The 23,653-nt window shown below is 54.3% G+C and overlaps 2 protein-coding genes across 4 annotated transcripts in view; both read left to right on the forward strand.

The window, feature by feature from the left end:
* Positions 1-23,653, forward strand: part of LOC137864538 (protocadherin alpha-C2-like) — a 146,493-nt gene that overhangs the window by 28,250 nt on the left and 94,590 nt on the right. The window contains exon 1 of one of the 3 annotated variants that reach the window (XM_068698705.1): positions 8,778-11,500. The exons of 1 other annotated variant lie outside the window; for it this stretch is intronic. In XM_068698705.1, coding sequence (XP_068554806.1) covers positions 9,038-11,500 — 2,463 coding nt within the window. In that variant the 5' untranslated portion in view covers positions 8,778-9,037. Of the gene's footprint in view, positions 1-8,777; positions 11,501-14,575; positions 19,917-23,653 lie in introns of those variants that run through there. One more of the 3 variants, XM_068698702.1, reaches the window with a different exon arrangement.
* On the forward strand, positions 39-3,982 carry LOC137864539 (protocadherin alpha-2-like). The gene has a single exon (XM_068698707.1). The coding sequence runs from the start codon at positions 54-56 to the stop codon at positions 3,243-3,245; it is 3,192 nt and encodes a 1,063-aa protein (XP_068554808.1). The 5' UTR covers positions 39-53; the 3' UTR covers positions 3,246-3,982.

The raw sequence follows: 23,653 nt of genomic DNA on the forward strand, positions 1-23,653 counted from the left end.
CAAATGAAAAAAAATACAAATAACGAAGGAACAGAGAGAAAGAATTAAGATATATGAAGAAGAAAATAAGGTTCAGAAAGAAGGAAAGAAGTGAAAGAAGGAACAAAGGGAAAGAAGTAATAGCGAGAATGAAGGAACAAAGTGAAAGAAGGAAAAAAGTGCGAGAAGTAAAGAAGTGGAAGAAGGAAGAGGGAGAAAGAAGGAAAGTAGTATGCATGCAGAAGAAAGCATTCAAACAAGAAGCAAGCAGGAAAGCAAGCAAGAGGAGAAGCAATGGAGGAGAAGTAAAGGAGGAGAGAGACGGGAAAGCAAGCAAGCAAGGGCTGGAAGCCAGTCAGTGTGCGGGGAGCTGTCTCGGGCTGTGCTGGGGTGGGTGTCGGCGCCGTGTCCGTGGTGTGTCCCGCGAGTGGCGGGGGTGTCCTGTCCCGCGCGGCGGTGTCGGTGTCGCTGTCGTGCTGTCGGCGGCGGGCGCGAGTGAGGCGTCGGAGCACACGGTGTCGCTGCAGGCTCAGGAACGGCGCGGGAGCGGCGGGAGGGCGGCTCCGCCCCGGGGCGGCGGGAAGGGCGGCTGTGCGCGCGGGGGGAGCGGCGCGGGGCGGGCAGGAGAGCGGCGGCGGCGGCGTTGGGAGCCGTGCGGGGCGCGGGCGGCGGCGGCGGCCATGGTGGTGTGCGTGCGGGCCGTGGTGCGGGTGCTGGTGCTGCAGGCGGCCTGGGCGCTGGGCGGCGGGCAGGTGCGCTACTCGGTGCCGGAGGAAGCCAAGGGCGGCACGGTGGTGGGGCGGCTGGCGCAGGACCTGGGCCTGGAGGCGGGCGAGGCGGAGGCGCGGCGGCTGCGGCTGGTGGCGCAGGGCCGGCGGGCGAGCGTGGAGGTGAGCGGGGCGAGCGGGGCGCTGGTGGTGAGCTCGCGGCTGGACCGGGAGGAGCTGTGCGGGAAGAGCGCGCCCTGCGCCCTGCGCCTGGAGGTGCTGCTGGAGCGGCCGCTGCGCGTCTTCCACGTGGAGGTGGAGGTCACCGACATCAACGACAATGCCCCGCTCTTCCCCGTGGAAGTGGAAGCATTTAATATCGCGGAATTGTCGCTGCCGGGATCCCGTTTCCCGCTGGAGGGCGCGTCGGATGCGGACATCGGAGCCAACGCGCAGCTCTCCTATACCCTCAGCCCCAGCGAGCACTTCGCTCTGGAATTAGAACAAGAAAATGAACGGAATATCGTTCCTTACCTTGTATTAAAGAAATCTCTGGACCGCGAGTCGTTGGCCGAGCACCGTCTGGTGCTGACGGCGACTGATGGGGGCAGGCCGGCTTTGACGGGCACGGTGGAGCTGTTGGTGTCAGTGCTGGATGCGAACGACAACGCGCCCCAGTTCAACCAGTCGGTTTATAAAGTGCAGGCACTGGAGAACGCAGCGGAGGGGACACTACTGGCACGGGTCGGCGCCACAGACCCAGACGAGGGAAGTAACAGTGAAGTGACTTACACTGCAACGAAGTTCACTCCCCTGAGTGGAAAGGATTTGATTTCGGTTAATCCGCAGACGGGTGAAATCCGACTCGTCGGTCCCCTGGACTTTGAAGAAGTCAGTGTATTTGACTTTAGCATTGAAGCGAAAGACAAGGGGACGCCCTCATTATCAGGACACTGCAGAGTGGAGCTGGAGGTGTTGGACGTGAACGACAACGCGCCCGAGGTGTGGGTGACGTCGCTGTCGGTGCCGGTGCCCGAGGACGCGTCGGTGGGGACGGTGGTGGCGCTGCTGAGCGTGTCGGACCGGGACTCGGGGGCGAACGGGCGGGTGCGCTGCGCGGTGTGGCCGCCGGCGCCGTTCGGGCTGGTGGCGACGTTCGCGGGCTCGTACTCGCTGGTGCTGCGGGAGGCGCTGGACCGGGAGCGGGTGTCGGAGTACGAGGTGGAGGTGCGGGCGGAGGACGGCGGGGCGCCGCCGCTGCGCGCCAGCCGCGGGCTGCGGGTGCCGGTGTCGGACGTGAACGACAACGCGCCGGCGTTCGCGCAGGCCGTGTACACGGTGCTGGCGCGGGAGAACAACGCGGCGGGCGCGGAGCTGGCGCGGCTGTGGGCGCGGGACCCGGACGAGGCGGGCAACGGGCGCGTGAGCTACTCGGTGGCGGAGGGCGGCGCGGGCGTGGGGTCGGGCGCGGGGTCGGGGTCGGGGTCGGGGTGGCGTCCGGCGTCGAGCTACGTGTCGGTGGACGCGGAGAGCGGGCGTCTGTGGGCGCTGCGTCCCCTGGACTACGAGGAGCTGCAGGTGCTGCAGTTCGAGGTGCGTGCGGTGGACGCGGGCGAGCCGCCGCTGTGCGGCAACGCCACGGTGCAGCTGTTCGTGGTGGACGAGAACGACAACGCGCCGGCGCTGCTGCCGCCTGCCGGCGGCGGGCCGGGGCCCTGGGCTGCGGGCGACGCGTCGGCGTCGGCGTCGGCGCCGGGGTCGCTGTGGGCGTGGGCGGCGTGGGGGGCGCCGGCGGGGCAGGTGGTGGCGAAGATCCGCGCGGTGGACGCGGACTCGGGCTACAACGCGTGGCTGCGCTACGAGCTGTGGGAACCGCGGGGCAAGGGCCCGTTCCGCGTGGGGCTGTACAGCGGCGAGGTGAGCACGGCGCGGGCGCTGGAGGAGGCGGACGGCCCGCGGCAGAGGCTGCTGATCGTGGTGCGGGACCACGGGGAGCCGTCGCGCTCGGCCACGGCCACGCTGAGCGTGTCGCTGGTGGAGGGCGCCGAGGCGGCGCTGTCGGCGGCGGCGGCGGCGGCGGGGGCGTCGGGGGCGGGTCTGCGGCCGGAGGAGGGCGGTGCGGCGGCGGCGACGAACGTGTGGCTGGTGGTGGCCATCTGCGCGGTGTCGAGCCTGTTCCTGCTGGCGGTGGTGCTGTACGGGGCGTCGCGCTGGGCGCCGCGGGCGGCCGTGCTGGCGGGGCCCGGGCCGGCGACGCTGGTGTGCGCCAGCGAGGTGGGCAGCTGGTCGTACTCGCAGCGCCAGAGCCGGAGCCTGTGCGTGGCGGACGGCGCGGGCAAGAGCGACCTGATGGTTTTCAGCCCCAACTGCCCGCCGCCGCCCGGCCCCGCGGCAGAAAACGCTTCTGCCGAGAAGGGACCTTCGCTCTCCCCGTACTCTTCGGGCACGGTAGGTTGCCCCTTGTTTTTTTATTTTTTTTCTTTACCACTTCTTCTGTTCTGTTTTCTGATGATATTTCACGGCACGTTGGTCATTGAAACGATGTGCTTATGGAAGTAATTTTATAAGGATTTTCATCACAACATGGTGTCTGCCAATCCTGTTGGTTACTGGTGTGTAACATTTCTGAATGTTACTGTTTCTGAAGAAGGACTGCAGTCCAGGAAGAGTTGGTCAGGTGGTGACTCTCCAGCAGGCACTATTGAAAGCCCTTTAAGTAGCTGACTGCTGGGCCTACTGTTGTTATGTTGTTTTCTTCAGGGCCATTCAGGAAACACCTTGTGTAGCTGGAAAAGCAGAACAGTCTTGGCCTCATGTTTTCGGATAAGTGATGCTGTGAAGTCCTCTATCCATGCAGGATGCTGCAAAGCTATTGCAGCTTCTAATACCGATGCCATGATGTTTGTGTCTCACTCCTTCATCAACAGGGTTGTCATCCCTCAGAAAGAAGTCAATACCCATTGATGTTAGCTGTCATTACATCTCTGTTTGAAAGAGGCACACTGGCCTGTTTTGATGTTCTTTCAGTGAATCTGCAAGATGGTCCCTGTGTATATGGGACCATTGGCAGGGTTTTGCAGGTTTCAGATCTGTCATTGCTGGGAAGGGTCTGTGAAAGTTGGAGTGAGCATTGTGTTGGGAAGGCAAAGTGTGTCACCTGGCGGAGGTGAATGTGGCAGTGGCACTGAATGGGACCTGGTCTTATTCTGAAGTGAACCGTGACCATTGGGGGAAGTCCCACTGCTTCAGGGAAAAGGAAATCAATAGTCTGCATTGCATGCCATAAGATTAGGAGAAGAGGTGTTTCCTTGTGTTGAAAACACACATTCAAGAATGGGGGATCAAGGGTGCCTAAAGTGAATGCTGAGGCAAAGTGGTCTCAGAGTGTTCCTGGGCAAGACCCTTTTCCAGGCTTGAAGTGACATGATGTGAAGGTTTTGCCAATGTTGAGAATAAAATCAAAGGAGATTGTGCTTGGAGCTTTCATGACATGGGTTCTACAAATGCTTCTTCTTACTGGCATGCAGTATTTCCACCTGAGATTGCTGAAGGACTGGTGATATGAACAGTGGTGCTGGTCGTAGGCACCATTCTTTCTCATTCAGTTCATACTTGAAACCTGTGTAGTAAAAATGGTTTTATAGTTTGTTTGTTATTTGGTGGTTGGGTGGTAATCTGCTAATCATGGTTTTTGAGTTTTTCCATCTGTGTTAGCATGCATCCAAGTGTTCCTCAATCCTAGTTTGTGAATACTCTCCTGGAGATCTGATTTCCCAGGGTGCTGGACAGAATATGCCAGAAGACGACACGGAGAAGAAGCCTCGTACACTGTGCTCCTCAGCCAGGAGCCTCTCAGAATTCCCATAAATTCAGCTGTGATCTCTTTCTGAGGATGAGAGGCAGTGTTTTATTCATGCTTCCACATGCCTTCCTTGCTCTGTGTGTTTTGAGTCTTTGCCTGGTATTTTCCCTGGGGATCCCCTTCTTGCCTGTGGATGAAGCTTGAGTAAGTTGAGAGCATGACAGCATGGTTTGTAGAATGGAACCTCAGGGGCCTCCAGTCAAGTGATTGGAGACAGGAAGGCGTGAAGAACGATTACTTTCCTCAGGGTCCTGTGCAATCAAGTTCTGCTTGTCCTCACTCCCTGTTGTTGTGATGTTTCTGCTTGTGAAGGTATCTTCATAGGCACCTTAAATCATGTCTGTCTGAAGGTGGAGTGTTGTTGCTCAGGCAGGAGCTTTTTCCACTATTGATGATTCTTCCTGAGTTGTCAAAATGTCACTGCAGTCTTCCCTCTGGTTGTATTCTTGAGATAGACAGGAAGAAGTGCTGTCTGTATTCTCAATGTTGTCCAGAGCTTGTGTTTCAATGAAGTGGACTGGAATACTATAGTTTTCATCTCTCCTGTAATGAAAACATCCCACTCCCCACTCTACTGTTTTTCTTCTCTCACATTGGAAATCTGTTGGTAACGGTGGATGAGATGTAGTCTGTTGAGTTGTGGCTGCTGACAGAGGGCAGACACTTGGGTAGTTGCCCATGTGTTTGTTGGTGCAGCTTTTTGCAATGTTCAGAGCAGAGGTTGTCATTGAGAGAATGTCATTGGCTTTCAGGTCTGCCTCTTGCTTCCCATGTGATAGGATCTTAAGGTACCTCGTGTTGAAGGTGGCACATGGATGTCCGTGGTTTCCTTGCTGAGAGCAGGATGAACACTGCAGTTAGATGAGGCTGGTGAGGGCCTCATCCTGTGAAGGTCTTTCTGTCTCCAAGGAAGGCAATTTGGGTCAATTCCTGGCCTGATGTTCCAGGGCCTCGCCAGGTTCTACATAGAATTTTGTTTTTGTCTGTCCACTTGGTTTTCCTTCATCTCACTGTTCTGTACCATAGGCCAGCTTTTTCAGCAGTCTGTCTGATGGCCTTTGACTCCTGTGATCCTGAGCACGAGGAGTGGCTGCTCCAGCAGAAGCTGCTGTACATGTTGTTCATTGGGCCAGCTTTCTTCATTTCCATCTGAGATTTCTGAGCCAGTTTAATGCCTTGAGAGTGCATTTTGTGCATCCTGGCTGTGGCGGGAGCAGGCAAGGCTGTGCAGAGGGTGATGCTCAGAGTTGGGTTTGGAACTGGATTGTGTCGGTGGGGTGGAACAACATCTAGGTGTTGTGACAGTAATTTTGCGATGAGCATGGAGTGTGGGTGGGCATTTGGCAAAGGGCAGGATGGTGTTGAGTAGGAAAAGAGCCATGTGTGTGGGAAATGGAGATGCTGGATGGAAGCTGCAGTGTGGCCTTTGCCAAGAAGTGGGGAGGAGAGGAAGAAGTGATCGCTGTCTTCATGTTGTTGGCAAAGCTCGTGTTTTGCTGAAGTGGGAAAGGGATCCTTTGGTTTTCTTCTCTCCTGCATGGTAGCTTCCTGTGTGATAGCTCCAAGTCAGGAAGCACAGCGCACTCTCCCATGATTGGGGATCTTTTGCTAGACTTGATGATTTCTGTTCAGTCCAGCTTCCCTAGAAATCACTGAAAACTTTAAACGAAAATTTCCCTTTTATACAAATTCTCCATCCACAAATCTATTTCTTTTTCTGAGCAAGCAACCACTGATACTACTGGTAAGTTATTCATATGCAATAAATATGTGTTTGAGAGACAGATGTATGGTTTTTTTTTACTGTTTAGTTGTGTTCGCATTATGTTGGATGGACTGACCAGTTCCTAGGGAATGCCTGTTTGATTGGAACCTTCAGACGAGCGTGTTGGTACCAATGGGGAGAACAGTTTCTCCCATGTGAAAGAGTCCCTTCCCCTGGTGTCTGCCTGGTATCAGAAATAGAAGACATTTCTAAGGAGACATGATGCGTGTAATCTTTGTGTGTGTAATCTTTGTGCATTTGACTTTCCCAGTCTGTGCTCTTGCATAGTTGGCCTTGGTCAAGATGATGCGTCTCTTGTAGCATGGCTCATTCTAAAACATGAACATTGGTATGGGAGCAGCGCGTGGTGTCTAATGACTTCCAAGGTGTTACGTATCTGAAGGAAAATTTCCATCCATCTTCCCCAGAAATCTCTGATAGCTTTTAAAGAAATTGTGCTTTACAAGCCATTCTTCTGTCATGGAAATGCTTCTTTTTCTAAGGAAGCAAGCACTGATCCTATAGGTAAGTGACTCATACTCTTAAAGGATGTGTTCAAGAGAGCTATGCAACATTTTGCTATTTAACAGCAATAATTTCGTGTTGGATGGATGGAATCTAGCCTAGGTTTGGAGGCTGTAGGCTGTAGGTTTGGAGCACCATAGTCCTGTTGCCTGATCGCATTCCTTTCCCTTTTCTTCGCAGCTCAGTGTGAGCGGGTGGCTAGAAAGACATGTAAAGGAGGGATTGTACTGTGTTTCTCTGGTGTGTGTGTGGGGGGTGTTGGTGGTCAAGGTATTTTTTTTCAATGAAAAAGCAGTGGTGTTACCTTCGTGGAGTTGTTGGGTTGTGTGATGGTTAGCTCACATTACAGATGAGATGTTTCTGGTGGGAGTGATTGCCCTGTGTCCAGAGGATCTTCCTGCTGGATTGTTCTGGCAGTGGATGTGTACCTGAAAAGGAAAGCAAGAGCTTACCACTCAGCATGTGGATGGCAAGTGAGTGCCAACTAATGCATCTTCCCTGAGGTGTCTGGGAGTGTAAGCGAACTGTGGTTGCCCTGTGTTTTTTTTTTTTTGTTGTTTGTTTGTTTGTTTTTGTTTTTCCATTTTTGGAGGATTTGTGAGCTGGGGTGTGCTGGGTTTGAGTTGCCAAATGAAAGACTCACCTGAGCTGTTTGGAGTCCTTGGAGCCTGTTTGCAGTGGGCATCCTGGTATCCTGGTTTGCAGTGGCCTATTGAGAGGAGGAGAGCGAGTTGTCTGGAAGAGTAATTCCTGGGGGGATGTTGTCCTCATGAGTGCTGAGGAACCCTGTACAGAGCTCAATGAAAGGCCTTGAGGAAGACGAAGAAGAGAGCTTGTCTGAGGTCATGTCTGTGCTTGATGGTGCGCTTGATGTTGTAGGCATTTGGACAGCGTTTTGATAAAGGAGGGGAAAAATGTGAAGGAAGACGAAAAAAGGGCAAGGAGGGCAATGGTTATGCAGGCTAATACACGGAAGGGAAACATGAGAAGTAAAGAGGAGAGGGAGAGAAGCAGATGGACAGAAGGAGTGAAGGAAAGAATGAAACCAGTAATAAGTTGTAACACTGAAAGAAGGTATTGAAAGACTGAAAGAAAATAAAAGAAAAAAAGGAAGGAACATAAAAAAAAAAAGGAAAAAGTAATCGAATTATAAAATAAAAACAAAGGAATAACGATGGAAAAGAGAAAGAATGAAGGTATCTCAGGAAAGAACGAAGTTTCAGAAAGAAGGGAAGAAGTGAAAAAAGAAAAGAAGATGTCTAGAAGAATGCAGGCAAGGAAGAAGCAAGCAGGAAAGCAAGCAAGAGAGAATGGAGGAGAAGCAAAGGAGGAGAAAGACGAGAAAGAAAGGATGGAAGGAAGCAAGCAAGAAAAGAATCAAGGAGGAGCCTCGGCCGGTGTGATGCATGCAGGGCTGGCAGCTGGTTGATGTGCGGGGGAGTGGCATGGGGAGCGCACACACTGCTCCAGACGGAAAGGAAGACTGAAAGGAAGTAAAAGAAAAAACGAAGTAACATAGGAATTAAAAAGGAAGAAGAAATCGAATGAAAAAATAAAATAAAGGAATAATATAGGAACAGAGAAAACGAACGAAGATACATGAAGAAGGAAATAAGGTTCAGAAAGAAGGGAAAAAAAGAACAAAGGGAAAGAAGTAATAGCGAGAATGAAGGAACAAAGTGAAAGAAGGAAAAAAGTGAAAGAAAGAAAGAAATGGAAAAAAGGAAAAGGGAGAAAAAAAGGAAAGTAGTATGCATGCAGAAGAAAGCATGCAAACAAGAAGCAAGCAGGAAAGCGAGCAAGAGGAGAAGCAATGGAGGAGAAGCAAAGGAGGAGAGAGACGGGAAAGCAAGCAAGCAAGGGCTGGAAGCCAGTCAGTGTGCGGGGAGCTGTCTCGGGCTGTGCTGAGGTGGGTGTCGGCGCCGTGTCCGTGGTGTGTCCCGCGAGTGGCGGGGGTGTCCTGTCCCGCGCGGCGGTGTCGGTGTCGCTGTCGTGCTGTCGGCGGCGGGCGCGAGTGAGGCGTCGGAGCACACGGTGTCGCTGCAGGCTCAGGAACGGCGCGGGAGCGGCGGGAGGGCGGCTCCGCCCCGGGGCGGCGGGAAGGGCGGCTGTGCGCGCGGGGGGAGCGGCGCGGGGCGGGCAGGAGAGCGGCGGCGGCGGCGTTGGGAGCCGTGCGGGGCGCGGGCGGCGGCGGCGGCCATGGTGGTGTGCGTGCGGGCCGTGGTGCGGGTGCTGGTGCTGCAGGCGGCCTGGGCGCTGGGCGGCGGGCAGGTGCGCTACTCGGTGCCGGAGGAAGCCAAGGGCGGCACGGTGGTGGGGCGGCTGGCGCAGGACCTGGGCCTGGAGGCGGGCGAGGCGGAGGCGCGGCGGCTGCGGCTGGTGGCGCAGGGCCGGCGGGCGAGCGTGGAGGTGAGCGGGGCGAGCGGGGCGCTGGTGGTGAGCTCGCGGCTGGACCGGGAGGAGCTGTGCGGGAAGAGCGCGCCCTGCGCCCTGCGCCTGGAGGTGCTGCTGGAGCGGCCGCTGCGCGTCTTCCACGTGGAGGTGGAGGTCACCGACATCAACGACAATGCGCCGCTCTTCCCCGCAGCCACCAAAAACCTCAGCATCGCGGAATTGTCGCTGCCGGGATCTCGTTTCCCGCTGGAGGGCGCGTCGGATGCGGATATCGGAGCCAACGCGCAGCTCTCCTATACCCTCAGCCCCAGCGAGCACTTCACTCTGGATTTGCAAAAAACGGAGGATGATACCGAGTCGTTATTCTTGGTGCTGAGGCGGCCGCTGGACCGCGAGTCGTTGGCCGAGCACCGTCTGGTGCTGACGGCGGCTGACGGGGGCAGGCCGGCACTGACGGGCACGGTGGAGCTGTTGGTGTCGGTGCTGGATGCAAACGACAACGCGCCCCAGTTCAACCAGTCGGTGTATAAAGTGCGGCTGCCGGAAAATAGTGAACGGGGCAGTTTTGTGCTCAGAGTAAATGCCACGGATTTAGATGAAGGCACCAATAGGAACATCTCTTATTCTCTTCAGAGCCTGTTTCCTCAAGATGGACGAGACATTTTTGAAATTCATAAAACGAACGGAGAGATACATCTGAGAGGTACTTTAGACTTTGAGGACGTTGGACTGTATCGCCTACAAGTGGATGCAAAGGACATGGGAAACCCACCGCTGTCGGGTCACTGCAAGGTGGTGGTGGAGGTGCTGGACGTGAACGACAACGCGCCCGAGGTGTGGGTGACGTCGCTGTCGGTGCCGGTGCCCGAGGACGCGTCGGTGGGGACGGTGGTGGCGCTGCTGAGCGTGTCGGACCGGGACTCGGGGGCGAACGGGCGGGTGCGCTGCGCGGTGTGGCCGCCGGCGCCGTTCGGGCTGGTGGCGACGTTCGCGGGCTCGTACTCGCTGGTGCTGCGGGAGGCGCTGGACCGGGAGCGGGTGTCGGAGTACGAGGTGGAGGTGCGGGCGGAGGACGGCGGGGCGCCGCCGCTGCGCGCCAGCCGCGGGCTGCGGGTGCCGGTGTCGGACGTGAACGACAACGCGCCGGCGTTCGCGCAGGCCGTGTACACGGTGCTGGCGCGGGAGAACAACGCGGCGGGCGCGGAGCTGGCGCGGCTGTGGGCGCGGGACCCGGACGAGGCGGGCAACGGGCGCGTGAGCTACTCGGTGGCGGAGGGCGGCGCGGGCGCGGGCGCGGGGTCGGGGTCGGGGTGGCGTCCGGCGTCGAGCTACGTGTCGGTGGACGCGGAGAGCGGGCGTCTGTGGGCGCTGCGGCCCCTGGACTACGAGGAGCTGCAGGTGCTGCAGTTCGAGGTGCGTGCGGTGGACGCGGGCGAGCCGCCGCTGTGCGGCAACGCCACGGTGCAGCTGTTCGTGGTGGACGAGAACGACAACGCGCCGGCGCTGCTCCCGCCTGCCGGCGGCGGGCCGGGGCCCTGGGCTGCGGGCGAGGCGTCGGCGTCGGCGTCGGCGCCGGGGTCGCTGTGGGCGTGGGCGGCGTGGGGGGCGCCGGCGGGGCAGGTGGTGGCGAAGATCCGCGCGGTGGACGCGGACTCGGGCTACAACGCGTGGCTGCGCTACGAGCTGTGGGAACCGCGGGGCAAGGGCCCGTTCCGCGTGGGGCTGTACAGCGGCGAGGTGAGCACGGCGCGGGCGCTGGAGGAGGCGGACGGCCCGCGGCAGAGGCTGCTGATCGTGGTGCGGGACCACGGGGAGCCGTCGCGCTCGGCCACGGCCACGCTGAGCGTGTCGCTGGTGGAGGGCGCCGAGGCGGCGCTGTCGGCGGCGGCGGCGGGGGCGTCGTCGTCGGGGGCGGGTCTGCGGCCGGAGGAGGGCGGTGCGGCGGCGGCGACGAACGTGTGGCTGGTGGTGGCCATCTGCGCGGTGTCGAGCCTGTTCCTGCTGGCGGTGGTGCTGTACGGGGCGTCGCGCTGGGCGCCGCGGGCGGCCGTGCTGGCGGGGCCCGGGCCGGCGACGCTGGTGTGCGCCAGCGAGGTGGGCAGCTGGTCGTACTCGCAGCGCCAGAGCCGGAGCCTGTGCGTGGCGGACGGCGCGGGCAAGAGCGACCTGATGGTTTTCAGCCCCAACTGCCCGCCGCCGCCCGGCCCCGCGGCAGAAAACGCTTCTGCCGAGAAGGGACCTTCGCTCTCCCCGTACTCTTCGGGCACGGTAGGTTGCCCCTTGTTTTTTTTATTTTTTTCCCATTTTTTGTGTTTTGTTTTCCGATGGTATTTCATGGCACGTAGGTCATTGAAACGATGTGGTTATGGAAGTAATTTTACAATGATTTTCATCACAACATGGTCTCTGCAAATCTTGTTACTTACTGGTGTGTAGCATTTCTGTTGGAGACAGTTGAAGGACTGCAGTCCAGGAAGAGTTGGTCTGGTTGTGACTGTGCAGCAGACACTGTTGAAAGCCCTTTAAGTAGCTGGATGCTTGTTATGTTGTTTTCTTCAGGGCCATTCAGGAAACACCTTGTGTAGCTGGAAAAGCAGGACAGTCTTGGCCTCATGTTTTCAGATAAGTGATGCTGTGAAGTCCTCTATCTATGCAGGATGCTGCAAAGCTCTTGTACTGTCTGACACCGATGCCATGATGTTTGTGTCTCACTCCTTCACCAACAGGGTTGTCATCTCTCAGAATTAAGTCAATACCCATTGATGTTAGCTGTCATTACATCTCTTTTTGAAAGAGGCACACTGGCCTGTTTTGATGTTCTGTAAGTGAATCTGCAAGATGGTCCCTGTGCATATGGGACCATTGGCAGGGTTTTGCAGGTTTCCGATCTGTCATTGCTGGGAAGGGTCTGTGAAAGTTGGAGTGAGCGTTGTGTTGGGAAGGGAAAGTGTGTCATCTGGCGGAGGTGAATGTGGCAATGGCACTGAATGGGACCTGGCCTTATTCTGAAGTGAACTGTGACCTCTGGGGGGAAGTCCCACTGCCTCAGGGAAAAGGAAAACTATAGTCTGCATTGTATGCCTTATGAGTAGAAGAAGAGATGTCTACTTGTGTTGAAATCACACATTCGAGAATGGGGGATCAAGGGTGCCTAAAGTGAATGCTGAGACAAAATAGTCTCAGAATGTTCCTGGGCAAGACCCTTTTCCAGGCTTGAAGTGACATGATTTGAAGGTCTTGCCTATCTTGAGAATAAAATCAATGGAGATTGTGCTTAGAGCTTTCATGACATGGGTTCTACAAATGCTGCTTCTTACTGGCATGCAGTATTTCCACCTGAGATTGCTGAAGGACTGGTGATATGAACAGTGGTGCTGGTCCTGTAGGCACTATTCTTTCTCTTTCAGTTCATACTTGAAACCTGTGTAGTAAAAATGGTTTTATAGTTTGTTTGTTATTTGGTGGGTGTGGTGGTAATCTGCTTATCATGGTTTTTGAGGTTTTCCATCTTCATTAGCATGCATCCAAGTGTTCCTCAATCCTGGTTTGGAAATTCTGTCATGGAGGTCTGATTTCCCAGGATGCAGGATAAAATGTACCACAGAACAACATGGAGAAGAAGCCTGGCACACTGCGGTCTTCAGCCAGGAGCCTCTTAGAATTCCCATAAATTCAGCTGTGATCTGTTTCTGAGGATAAGAGGCAGTGTTTTATTCATGCTTCCACATGCCTTTCTTACTCTGTGTGTTTTGAGTCTTTGCCTGGTATTTTCCCTGGGGATCCCCTTCTTGCCTGTGGATGAAGCTTGAGTAAGTTGAGAGCATGGCAGCATGGTTTTTAGAATGGAACCTCAGGGGCCTCCGCCAAGTGATTGGAGACAGCAAGGCCATATATGAAGAACGATGAGCTTCCTCAGGGTCCTGTGCAATCAAGTTCTGCTTGTTCTCACTCCCTGTTGTTGTGATGTTTGTGCTTGTGAAGGTATCTTCATAGGCACCTTTAATCATGTCTGTCTGAAGGTGGAGTGTTGTTGCTCAGGCAGGAGCTTTTTCCACTAGGGATGATTCTTCCTGAGTTGTCAAAATGTCGCTGCAGTCTTCCCTCTGGTTGTGTTCTTAAGATAGACAGGAAGAAGTGCTGTCTGTATTCTCAATGTTGTCCAGAGCTTGTGTTTCAATGAAGTGGACTGGAATACTATAGTTTTCATCTCTCCTGTAATGAAAACATCCCACTCCCCACTCTACTGTTTTTCTTCTCTCATATTGGAAATCTGTTGGTAACGGTGGATGAGATGTAGTCTGTTGAGTTGTGGCTGCTGACAGAGGGCAGACACTTGTGTAGTTGCCCATGTGTGTGTTGGTGCTGTTTTTTGCAATGTTCAGAGCAGAGGTTGTCGTTGAGAGAATGTCATTGGCTTTCAGGTCTGCCTCTTGCTTCCCATGTGATAGGATCTTAAGGTACCTCGTGTTGAAGGTGGCACATGGATGTCCGTGGTTTTCTTGCTGAGAGCAGGAAGAACACTGCAGTTAGATGAGGCTGGTGAGGGCCTCATCCTGTGAAGGTCTGTCTGTCTCCAAGGAAGGCAATTTGGGTCAATTCCTGGCCTGATGTTCCAGGGCCTCGCAAGGTTCTGCATAGAGTTTTGTTTTTGTCTTTCAACTTGGTTTTCCTTCATCTCACTGTTCTGTACCATAGGCCAGCTCTTTCAGTGGTTTGTCAGATGGCCCTTGACTCCTGTGTTCCTGAGCATGAGGAGTGGCTGCTCCAGCAGAAGCTGCTGTACCTGTTGTTCATTGGGCCAGGTTTCACCATTTTCATCAGAGTTTGCTGAGCCAGTTTAATGCCTTGAGAGTGCCGTTTGTGGTGGGAGAAGGCGAGGTTGTGCAGAGGGTGATGCTCAGAGTTGAGTTTGGAGCTGGATTGTGTCGGTGGGGTGGAACAACATCCAGGTGTTGTGGCAGTAATTTTGCAAGCAGCTTGGAGTGGTGGCGGGCATTTGGCAATGGGCAGGATGGTGTTGAGTAGGAAATGAGCCTTGTGCGTGTGGGAAGCGGAGATGCTGGATGGAAACTGCAGTGTGGCCTTTGCCAAGAAATGGGGAGGAGAGGAAGAAGCGATCACTGACTTCATGTTTTTGGCAAAGCTCATGTTTTGCTGAAGTGGGAATGGGATCCTTTCATTTTCTCCTCTCCTGCATGATAGCTTCCTTTGTGATAGCTCCAAGTCAGGAAGCAAAGTGCACTCTCCCATGATTGGGGATCTTTTGCTAGACTCAATGATTCCTGTTCAGTCTAGCTTCCCTAGAAATCACTGAAAACTTAAAACGAAAATTTCCCTTTTATACAAATTCTCCATCCACAAATCTATTCCTTTTTCTGAGCAAGCAACCACTGATGCTACTGGTAAGTTATTCATATGCAATAAATATGTGTTTGAGAGAGAGATGTATGTTTTTTTTACTGTTTAGTTGTGTTCCCATTATGTTGGATGGACTGAACAGTTCCTGGGGAATGCCTGTATGATTGGAGCCTTCAGACGAGCGTGTTGGTACCAATGGGGAGAACAGTTTCTCCCATGTGAAAGAGTCCCTTCCCCTGGTGTCTGCCTGCTATCAGAAATAGAGGACATTTCTAAGGAGACATGATGCGTGTAATCTTTGTGCGTGTAATCTTTGTGCATTTGACTTCCCAGTCTGTGCTCTTGCATAGTTGGCCTTGGTCAAGATGGTGGGTCTCTTGTAACATGGCTCATTCTAAAACATGAACATTGGTATGGGAGCAGCGCGTGGTGTCTAATGACTTCCGAGGTGTTACGTAGCTGAAGGAAAATTTCCATCCATCTTCCTCAGAAATCTCTGATAGCTTTTAAAGAAATTGTGCTTTACAAGCCATTCTTCTGTCATGGAAATGCTTCTTTTTCTAAGGAAGCAAGCACTGATCCTATAGGTAAGTGGCTCGTACTCCAAGAAGATGTGTTCAAGAGAGCTATGCAAGATTTCTGCTATTTAACAGCAATAATTTCGTGTTGGATGGATGGAATCTAGCCTAGGTTTGGAGGCTGTAGGCTGTAGGTTTGGAGCAGCAGAGTCCTGTTGCCTGATCGCATTCCTTTCCATTTTCTTCGCAGCTCAGTGTGAGCGGGTGGCTAGAAAGACATGTAAAGGAGGGATTGTACTGTGTTTCTCTGGTGGGAGGGGGGGGGGTGTTGGTGGTCAAGGTATTTTTTTTCAATGAAAAAGCAGTGGTGTTACCTTCGTGGAGTTGTTGGGTTGTGTGATGGTTAGCTCACATTACAGATGAGATGTTTCTGGTGGGAGTGATTGCCCTGTGTCCAGAGGATCTTCCTGCTGGATTGTTCTGGCAGTGGATGTGTACCTGAAAAGGAAAGAAAGAGCTTACCACTCAGCATGTGGGTGGCAAGTGAGTGCCAACTAATGCATCTTCCCTGAGGTGTCTGGGAGTGCAAGCGAACTGTGGTTGCCCTGTGTTTTTGTTTTTTTGTTTTTTTTTTCCATTTTTGGAGGATTTGTGAGCTGGGGTGTGCTGGGTTTGAGTTGCCGAATGAAAGACTCATCTGAGCTGTTTAGAGTCCTTGGAGCCTGTTTGCAGTGGGCATCCTGGTATCCTGGTCTGTTGTGGCCTATTGAGAGGAGGAGAGCGAGTTGTCTGGAAGAGTAATTCCTGGGGGGATGTTGTGCTCATGAGTGCTGAGGAACACTGTACAGAGCTCAAGGAAAGGCCTTGAGGAAGATGAAGAAGAGAGCTTGGCTGGGGTCATATCTGTGCTTGATGGTGCACTTGATGTTGTAGGCATTTGGACAGCGTTTTGCTAAAGGAGGGGAAAATAGTGAAGGAAGACGAAAAAAGGGCAAGGAGGGCAATGGAAAGGTTATGAAGGCTAATATAAGGAAGGGAAACATGAGAAGAGGAGAGGGAGAGAAGGAGATGGATAGAAGGAGTGAAGGAAAGAAGGAAACCAGGAATAAGTTGTAAGACTGAAAGAAGGAATTGAAAGATTGAAAGAAAATAAAAGAAAAAAAGGAAGGAGCATAGAAAGAAAAGGGAAAAAGAAATCGAATTAGAAAATAAAAACAAATGAATAACGATGGAAAAGAGAAAGAATGAAGTTATATCAAGAAGGAACGAAGTTTCAGAAAGAAGGAAAGAAGTGAAGAAAGAAAAGAAGATGTCGAGAAGAACACAGACAAGGTAGAAGGAAGAAAGAAAGCAAGCAAGAGAGAGAATGGAGGAGAAGCAAAGGAGGAGAGAGTCTAGAAAGGAAGGAAGGAAGCAAGCAAGCAAGAAAAGAATCAAGGAGGAGCCTCCGTCGGTGTCATGCATGCAGTGCTGGCAGCTGGTCGATGTGCAGGGAGTGGCATGTGGAGCGCACACGCTGCTCCAGACTGAAATGAATACTGAAAGGAAGTAAAAGAAAAAAGGAAGTAACATAGGAATTAAAAGGAAGAAGAAATCGAATGAAAAAATAAAATAAAGGAATACTGAAGGAACCGAGAGAAAGAATGAAGACATATGAAGAAGGAAATAAGGTTCAGAAAGAAGGAAAGACGAGAAAAAAGGAAAAAAGGGAAAGAAGTAATAGCGAGAATGAAGGAACAAAGGGAAAGAAGGAAAATAGTGCGAGAAGGAAAGAAGTGGAAGAAGGAAGAGGGAGAAAGAAAGAAAGAAGTATGCATGCAGAAGAAAGCAAGCAAACAAGAAGCAAGCAGGAAAGCAAGCAAGACAGAGAATGGAGGAGAAGCAAAGGAGGAGAGAGACGGGAAAGGAAGCAAGCAGGGGCTGGGAGGAGCCGGTCGGTGTGCGGGTAGCGGCGTGTGGAGGGCGGCGCAGCGGGGCTGTTGCCCCCTGGTTGTCGCTGCTGTCTCGGCCAGTGCTGGGCTCGGTGTCGGTGTCGGCGCCGTGTCCGTGGTGTGTCCCGCGAGTGGCGGGGGTGTCCTGTCCCGCGCGGCGGTGTCGGTGTCGCTGTCGTGCTGTCGGCGGCGGGCGCGAGTGAGGCGTCGGAGCACACGGTGTCGCTGCAGGCTCAGGAACGGCGCGGGAGCGGCGGGAGGGCGGCTCCGCCCCGGGGCGGCGGGAAGGGCGGCTGTGCGCGCGGGGGGAGCGGCGCGGGGCGGGCAGGAGAGCGGCGGCGGCGGCGTTGGGAGCCGTGCGGGGCGCGGGCGGCGGCGGCGGCCATGGTGGTGTGCGTGCGGGCCGTGGTGCGGGTGCTGGTGCTGCAGGCGGCCTGGGCGCTGGGCGGCGGGCAGGTGCGCTACTCGGTGCCGGAGGAAGCCAAGGGCGGCACGGTGGTGGGGCGGCTGGCGCAGGACCTGGGCCTGGAGGCGGGCGAGGCGGAGGCGCGGCGGCTGCGGCTGGTGGCGCAGGGCCGGCGGGCGAGCGTGGAGGTGAGCGGGGCGAGCGGGGCGCTGGTGGTGAGCTCGCGGCTGGACCGGGAGGAGCTGTGCGGGAAGAGCGCGCCCTGCGCCCTGCGCCTGGAGGTGCTGCTGGAGCGGCCGCTGCGCGTCTTCCACGTGGAGGTGGAGGTCACCGACATCAACGACAATGCGCCGCTCTTCCCCGCCGCCACCAAAAACCTCAGCATCGCGGAATCGTCGCTGCCGGGATCCCGTTTCCCGCTGGAGGGCGCGTCGGATGCGGATATCGGAGCCAACGCACAGCTCTCCTATACCCTCAGCCCCAGCGAGCACTTCGGAATAGAGGAAGAAAATAGTGACTCGCGCAGTAAATCCCTTTTTCTTGTATTGAGGAAATCTCTGGACCGCGAGTCGTTGGCCGAGCACCGTCTGGTGCTGACGGCGATTGACGGGGGCAGGCCGGCTTTGACGGGTACGGTGGAGCTGGTGGTGTCGGTGCTGGACGCGAACGACAACGCTCCCCAGTTCAACCAGTCGGTGTACAACGCGCGTTTGTCTGAAGACGCCTCAGAAGGGAGTCTTGTGGCGCGGGTGAGCGCCACCGACCCGGACGAGGGAATGAATCGGGAACTGATGTACTGGATTGATACGTTTAATCCTTCGACTGCCTCTGGGATTTTTAGCATTGATGCAAAGAGTGGAGAAATCCGACTGACGGGTTCGATGGATTTTGAGACAGTGTCTTTATATGAGCTACACGTGAAGGCGCAAGACAAAGGGATGCCCCCGTTGTCGGGTCACTGCAAGGTGGTGGTGGAGGTGCTGGACGTGAACGACAACGCGCCCGAGGTGTGGGTGACGTCGCTGTCGGTGCCGGTGCCCGAGGACGCGTCGGTGGGGACGGTGGTGGCGCTGCTGAGCGTGTCGGACCGGGACTCGGGGGCGAACGGGCGGGTGCGCTGCGCGGTGTGGCCGCCGGCGCCGTTCGGGCTGGTGGCGACGTTCGCGGGCTCGTACTCGCTGGTGCTGCGGGAGGCGCTGGACCGGGAGCGGGTGTCGGAGTACGAGGTGGAGGTGCGGGCGGAGGACGGCGGGGCGCCGCCGCTGCGCGCCAGCCGCGGGCTGCGGGTGCCGGTGTCGGACGTGAACGACAACGCGCCGGCGTTCGCGCAGGCCGTGTACACGGTGCTGGCGCGGGAGAACAACGCGGCGGGCGCGGAGCTGGCGCGGCTGTGGGCGCGGGACCCGGACGAGGCGGGCAACGGGCGCGTGAGCTACTCGGTGGCGGAGGGCGGCGCGGGCGTGGGGTCGGGCGCGGGGTCGGGGTCGGGGTCGGGGTGGCGTCCGGCGTCGAGCTACGTGTCGGTGGACGCGGAGAGCGGGCGTCTGTGGGCGCTGCGGCCCCTGGACTACGAGGAGCTGCAGGTGCTGCAGTTCGAGGTGCGTGCGGTGGACGCGGGCGAGCCGCCGCTGTGCGGCAACGCCACGGTGCAGCTGTTCGTGGTGGACGAGAACGACAACGCGCCGGCGCTGCTGCCGCCTGCCGGCGGCGGGCCGGGGCCCTGGGCTGCGGGCGAGGCGTCGGCGTCGGCGTCGGCGCCGGGGTCGCTGTGGGCGTGGGCGGCGTGGGGGGCGCCGGCGGGGCAGGTGGTGGCGAAGATCCGCGCGGTGGACGCGGACTCGGGCTACAACGCGTGGCTGCGCTACGAGCTGTGGGAGCCGCGGGGCAAGGGCCCGTTCCGCGTGGGGCTGTACAGCGGCGAGGTGAGCACGGCGCGGGCGCTGGAGGAGGCGGACGGCCCGCGGCAGAGGCTGCTGATCGTGGTGCGGGACCACGGGGAGCCGTCGCGCTCGGCCACGGCCACGCTGAGCGTGTCGCTGGTGGAGGGCGCCGAGGCGGCGCTGTCGGCGGCGGCGGCGGGGGCGTCGTCGTCGGGGGCGGGTGTGCGGCCGGCGGCGGGCGCGGAGGGCGGCGCGGCGGCGGCGGCGGCGGCGACGAACGTGTGGCTGGTGGTGGCCATCTGCGCGGTGTCGAGCCTGTTCCTGCTGGCGGTGGTGCTGTACGGGGCGTCGCGCTGGGCGCCGCGGGCGGCCGTGCTGGCGGGGCCCGGGCCGGCGACGCTGGTGTGCGCCAGCGAGGTGGGCAGCTGGTCGTACTCGCAGCGCCAGAGCCGGAGCCTGTGCGTGGCGGACGGCGCGGGCAAGAGCGACCTGATGGTTTTCAGCCCCAACTGCCCGCCGCCGCCCGGCCCCGCGGCAGAAAACGGTTCTGCCGAGAAGGGACCTTCGCTCTCCCCGTACTCTTCGGGCACGGTAGGTTGCCCCTTGTTTTTTTTATTTTTTTCCCACTTCTTGTGTTTTTTCTTCCGATGGCATTTCACGGTACGTAGGTCATTGAAAAAATGTTGTGGAAGTAATTTTACAAGACCTGTTTGTGTGTGCCGAGGAGCTTTGTGGCTTCTCCGGATGAGTGCCATCAGAGTATTTCTTATTTTTAAAATCTGCTGGAATATAGTAGGTTTTATGAATGTTGCAGCTGTATGCGCCAATGCAGTCTATGGCTTTTTTTTTTTTTTTGTCTGTGGGTCTCTCACGAGGTGGTGTTCTTCGGTAATTTTAGGAAGCTGATCTACATGAACCCGGTAATATGCAGTGTGATGAGGGATAGAAAAGTTGGTAGAAGTGGCGGAGGATGTTCTGCCTCTGGAAGTGTGTTGAAAAGTAGGGAGAAATGAGACATTGGATGCTTTAATTCAACATGGAGAGCTGTTGGAGGGAAGGGTGCCTCCCAGCCTCACTGTGCCTTGCTATCATTGTCTCGTTGCTCTCTTTTCTTTCTGCCCTTTGTCTGTTCTTTCTCATTCTGCGAGTCATACAGGAATGTCTTTTCTTCCCCTTGATGTGGTTTCAGCGCTGTAGGTGATTCTATGAAGCCCTTGTTTGTTTGGTCAGTTGGCATCGTATTAGCACCTGTTTATGAATGCTCACATGATCGTTACTTCTGTTATTTCTGAGAAAGACATGGGTGCGCAAGGGCGCTTTCCTTTTTCCTTTCCCAATTTTATTTTCTACAGAAGTCTGCTATGAATGGGGAGAAGTAGAGGAAAATTTGTGATTGATGTGACAAGTGGAATCCTCCACTTGAGACCATCCTAAAAGATAGATATGTTGCAAGTTGTGTGTGTTTTCTTGGTGTTGTTCTCCAGTCTAGTTCTTCATATCTTTGTTTCCTCCCATTCTTAATAGTTCTCCTGCTTTTGAATGCTTTTTCCGTATGCCATTTCAGCGTTTTCTGTTTGAAAACAGGAAAGTGTCCCTCAAAGAGAACCTGCTTTGGTCATCATGTTGGCGTTCTCTGAAAGTCTTCCTGGTCTTCTCATTTGTACAGAATTTAATTAGGGTGGAAATAGCTTACATACAATGTTCTATTTGAAAGTCAACTTGGCCTTTCTTTCAAGAGGAATGAAAGAGATTGTTTTCTTCTGTGTTATCATAAGTCTTACCCTTTTGATTGGCACTCAGGATAGAGCTGACATATCCATGTCACTGTTTTCTCTATGCAAAAGATGTCATGTTATACCCTTAAATGCTTGGTTGCAGTTCAAGCACAGTCACTCTTGGGGCAACATTGTTTTCCTCATCTGCTCGGCTTGGTGGTGTGGAAAAATGGAAAATGCAAAAAAATGGAAAATCTTCCATTTACCCACCCAGGTGGTCTGTGTCATAAACTCTGTCTGTAGTTCTTGGCAGGTGCCCTGTTTATTTACTCAGCTGCATGGGTTAATAGGTCTTGCAATGTTTGTAACATCACTTACCATGAGTTTTTGAGACCCCTGAAGGAGGCATTAAGTGTCACATGTCCTGGCAGAATTCTCTTCCCATCTGCAGTATTGACCTGATCATCTTGGTCAGGCTCTCAGCTTTGGTTTTCCTGCCATCTGTGTAGTTAATCATTACTCTAAGAGCTTCCCTTCATCTTGTATGGAGTGTCTTCACTTGTGTAGGCTTTTCTGTCATGCTGGTATCCCAGTTCTAATGCCCCTTTTCTTCTGGCTGCTACAAAGTGCTGGTTTTAAGCCTTTTCTTGATCAGTATTCTGTCCTCCTCCTCTTGGACTCTCCTCTGTCTTAGTGATTATGCAAGGTGAGCATGGTTGTTACTCCAAGCTCTTCTTTGTTGGAATTGTGTGGCATAATATATTGTGTTTACGTGGCAAGGTTTGGTACGGGAGGACTGCAGTGCTATCCTCCGTGAGAAGAATCCAGAAGCTGCCCCATGTTAGCTGGCTCAAAAGGGACCCACCACTGTCCAGACCTGAGCCAGTAAGGGACTGTGGAATAATTGCCTAAGGTGACTTGGAAATTAAACAGATACTCACATTTCAAAGAAAATGTACAACACTGAAGAAGCTATAAACTTCTTCAGATGAAGAGGGATGAAGTGTAGCTGCACTACCTAAACGTTTACTAGGTCTCCCACCTTAGATGTTAATCACATTAGGGGACCTGGTGTGCTGACTCTAAGGAACAGTATGGAGTGTAAAGTGGAGTGAAGATACTGCGGCTAGGCTCTGTGACAAGATGGGAACTTGGTTGTTCTTGTGCATGCTGAGACTGATAAACTGCACATTTGCTATCCTGAGCCAACGACCTGTTGTGTTTCTGACAAAGTGCTGTACTCTAGTGAACTTTGCTCATTGTAATATCATTATAATACCAAAACACATCTTCGTCCCAAAAGGTAACTGCCTCCAAAGTGCAACCACCCCTCACTGAGCATGCTCTCTGAATTTCTCAGTCTATACCTTTTGTGCATTGAAAGGAGCGTGGCCAGCAGGTCAAGGGAGGTGATCCTTCCTCTCTATTCTGCCCTGGTCAGGCCTCACCTGGAGTACTGTGTCCAGTTCTGGGATCCACAGTACAAAAAAGGCAGGGATCTTCTGGAAAGAGTCCAGTGGAGGACCACAAAGATGATGCAGGGCCTGGAACATCTCCTCTATGAGGAAAGGCTGAGAGACCTGTCTGTTCAGCCCTGAGAAGAGAAGAATGAGAGAGGATCTTATAAATGTTTACAAGTATCTTAAATGTGGGAGACAGAGGGATTTGGCCAACCTCTTTTCAGTGGTTTGTGGGGACAGGACAAGGGGCAATGGCCACAAAATGGATCACAGGAAGTCCTGCACCAACATGCGAAAGAACTTCTTCATGGTGAGGGTGACAGGGCACTGGAAAAGGCTGGCCAGGGAGGTTGTGGAGTCTCCTTCTCTGGAGATATTCAAGGCCCATCTGGACACCTACCTGGACAACCTGCTCTAGGGAACCTGCTTTGCAATGGGGGTTGGACCCAATGATCTCTTGAGGTTCCTTCCAACCCCTACAATTCTGCAATTCTGCGGTTTAAACAAAAGCAAGAAAACTTTCCACTAATCATAACCAATATGTGCATGACCAGAGTCACTCAAGCTCCGCCTACAATATAGAAAATAATATAAACTGGTTTAAGAGAGAGGGGATGTGATGGAAGATAACATTGTAACTTCTGGAATCAGTTGACAGGCTGAGTCTCTCTTCTGCCCTGCATTGGGACGCCTTTGGGTAAGATTTGAACAGTTGGTTATACCAAGTGCCTCCCTGGGAAACTTAGAAATCTCTATAGAGTCTTTGTGCTTTTAAATGCATTAATAACCAGGCTGTGTTACTCATACTTTTGGCATTTGAATGTGCTTTGCAGACAGTGAATTGATTGTGGGCAATCCAAAGAACCTGTGTACCTGTTTCTTTAATAAATTGCACTAGATTGCATTGAACCTAGCTGTGATAGTTCTCATTGAATGCAACCTCATTGAACTCGTTAAGTGTGGATGTGGCTGTTCATAGAATGCGACTAGAGTGAGCATGTGCTACATTATTTGTGCATCCATAATTGTGATAGTTCAGTACCCTGAATATGACTGGACTTATAACGGCTTATTGGCTACACCCTTTAACGCAACAACGATGCTGTGTATGCCTCTGTGTGGGCAGATTTAAGAAACGGAAAAGAGCTGCTGT

Source organism: Anas acuta, chromosome 14 (assembly GCF_963932015.1).
Source record: "Anas acuta chromosome 14, bAnaAcu1.1, whole genome shotgun sequence".
NCBI lineage: Eukaryota > Metazoa > Chordata > Aves > Anseriformes > Anatidae > Anas > Anas acuta.

Coding starts and splice junctions, on each gene's coding strand:
- LOC137864539 (XM_068698707.1), top strand. CDS start 54: ATGAAGAAGAAAATAAGGTTCAGAAAGAAGGAAAGAAGTGAAAGAAGG.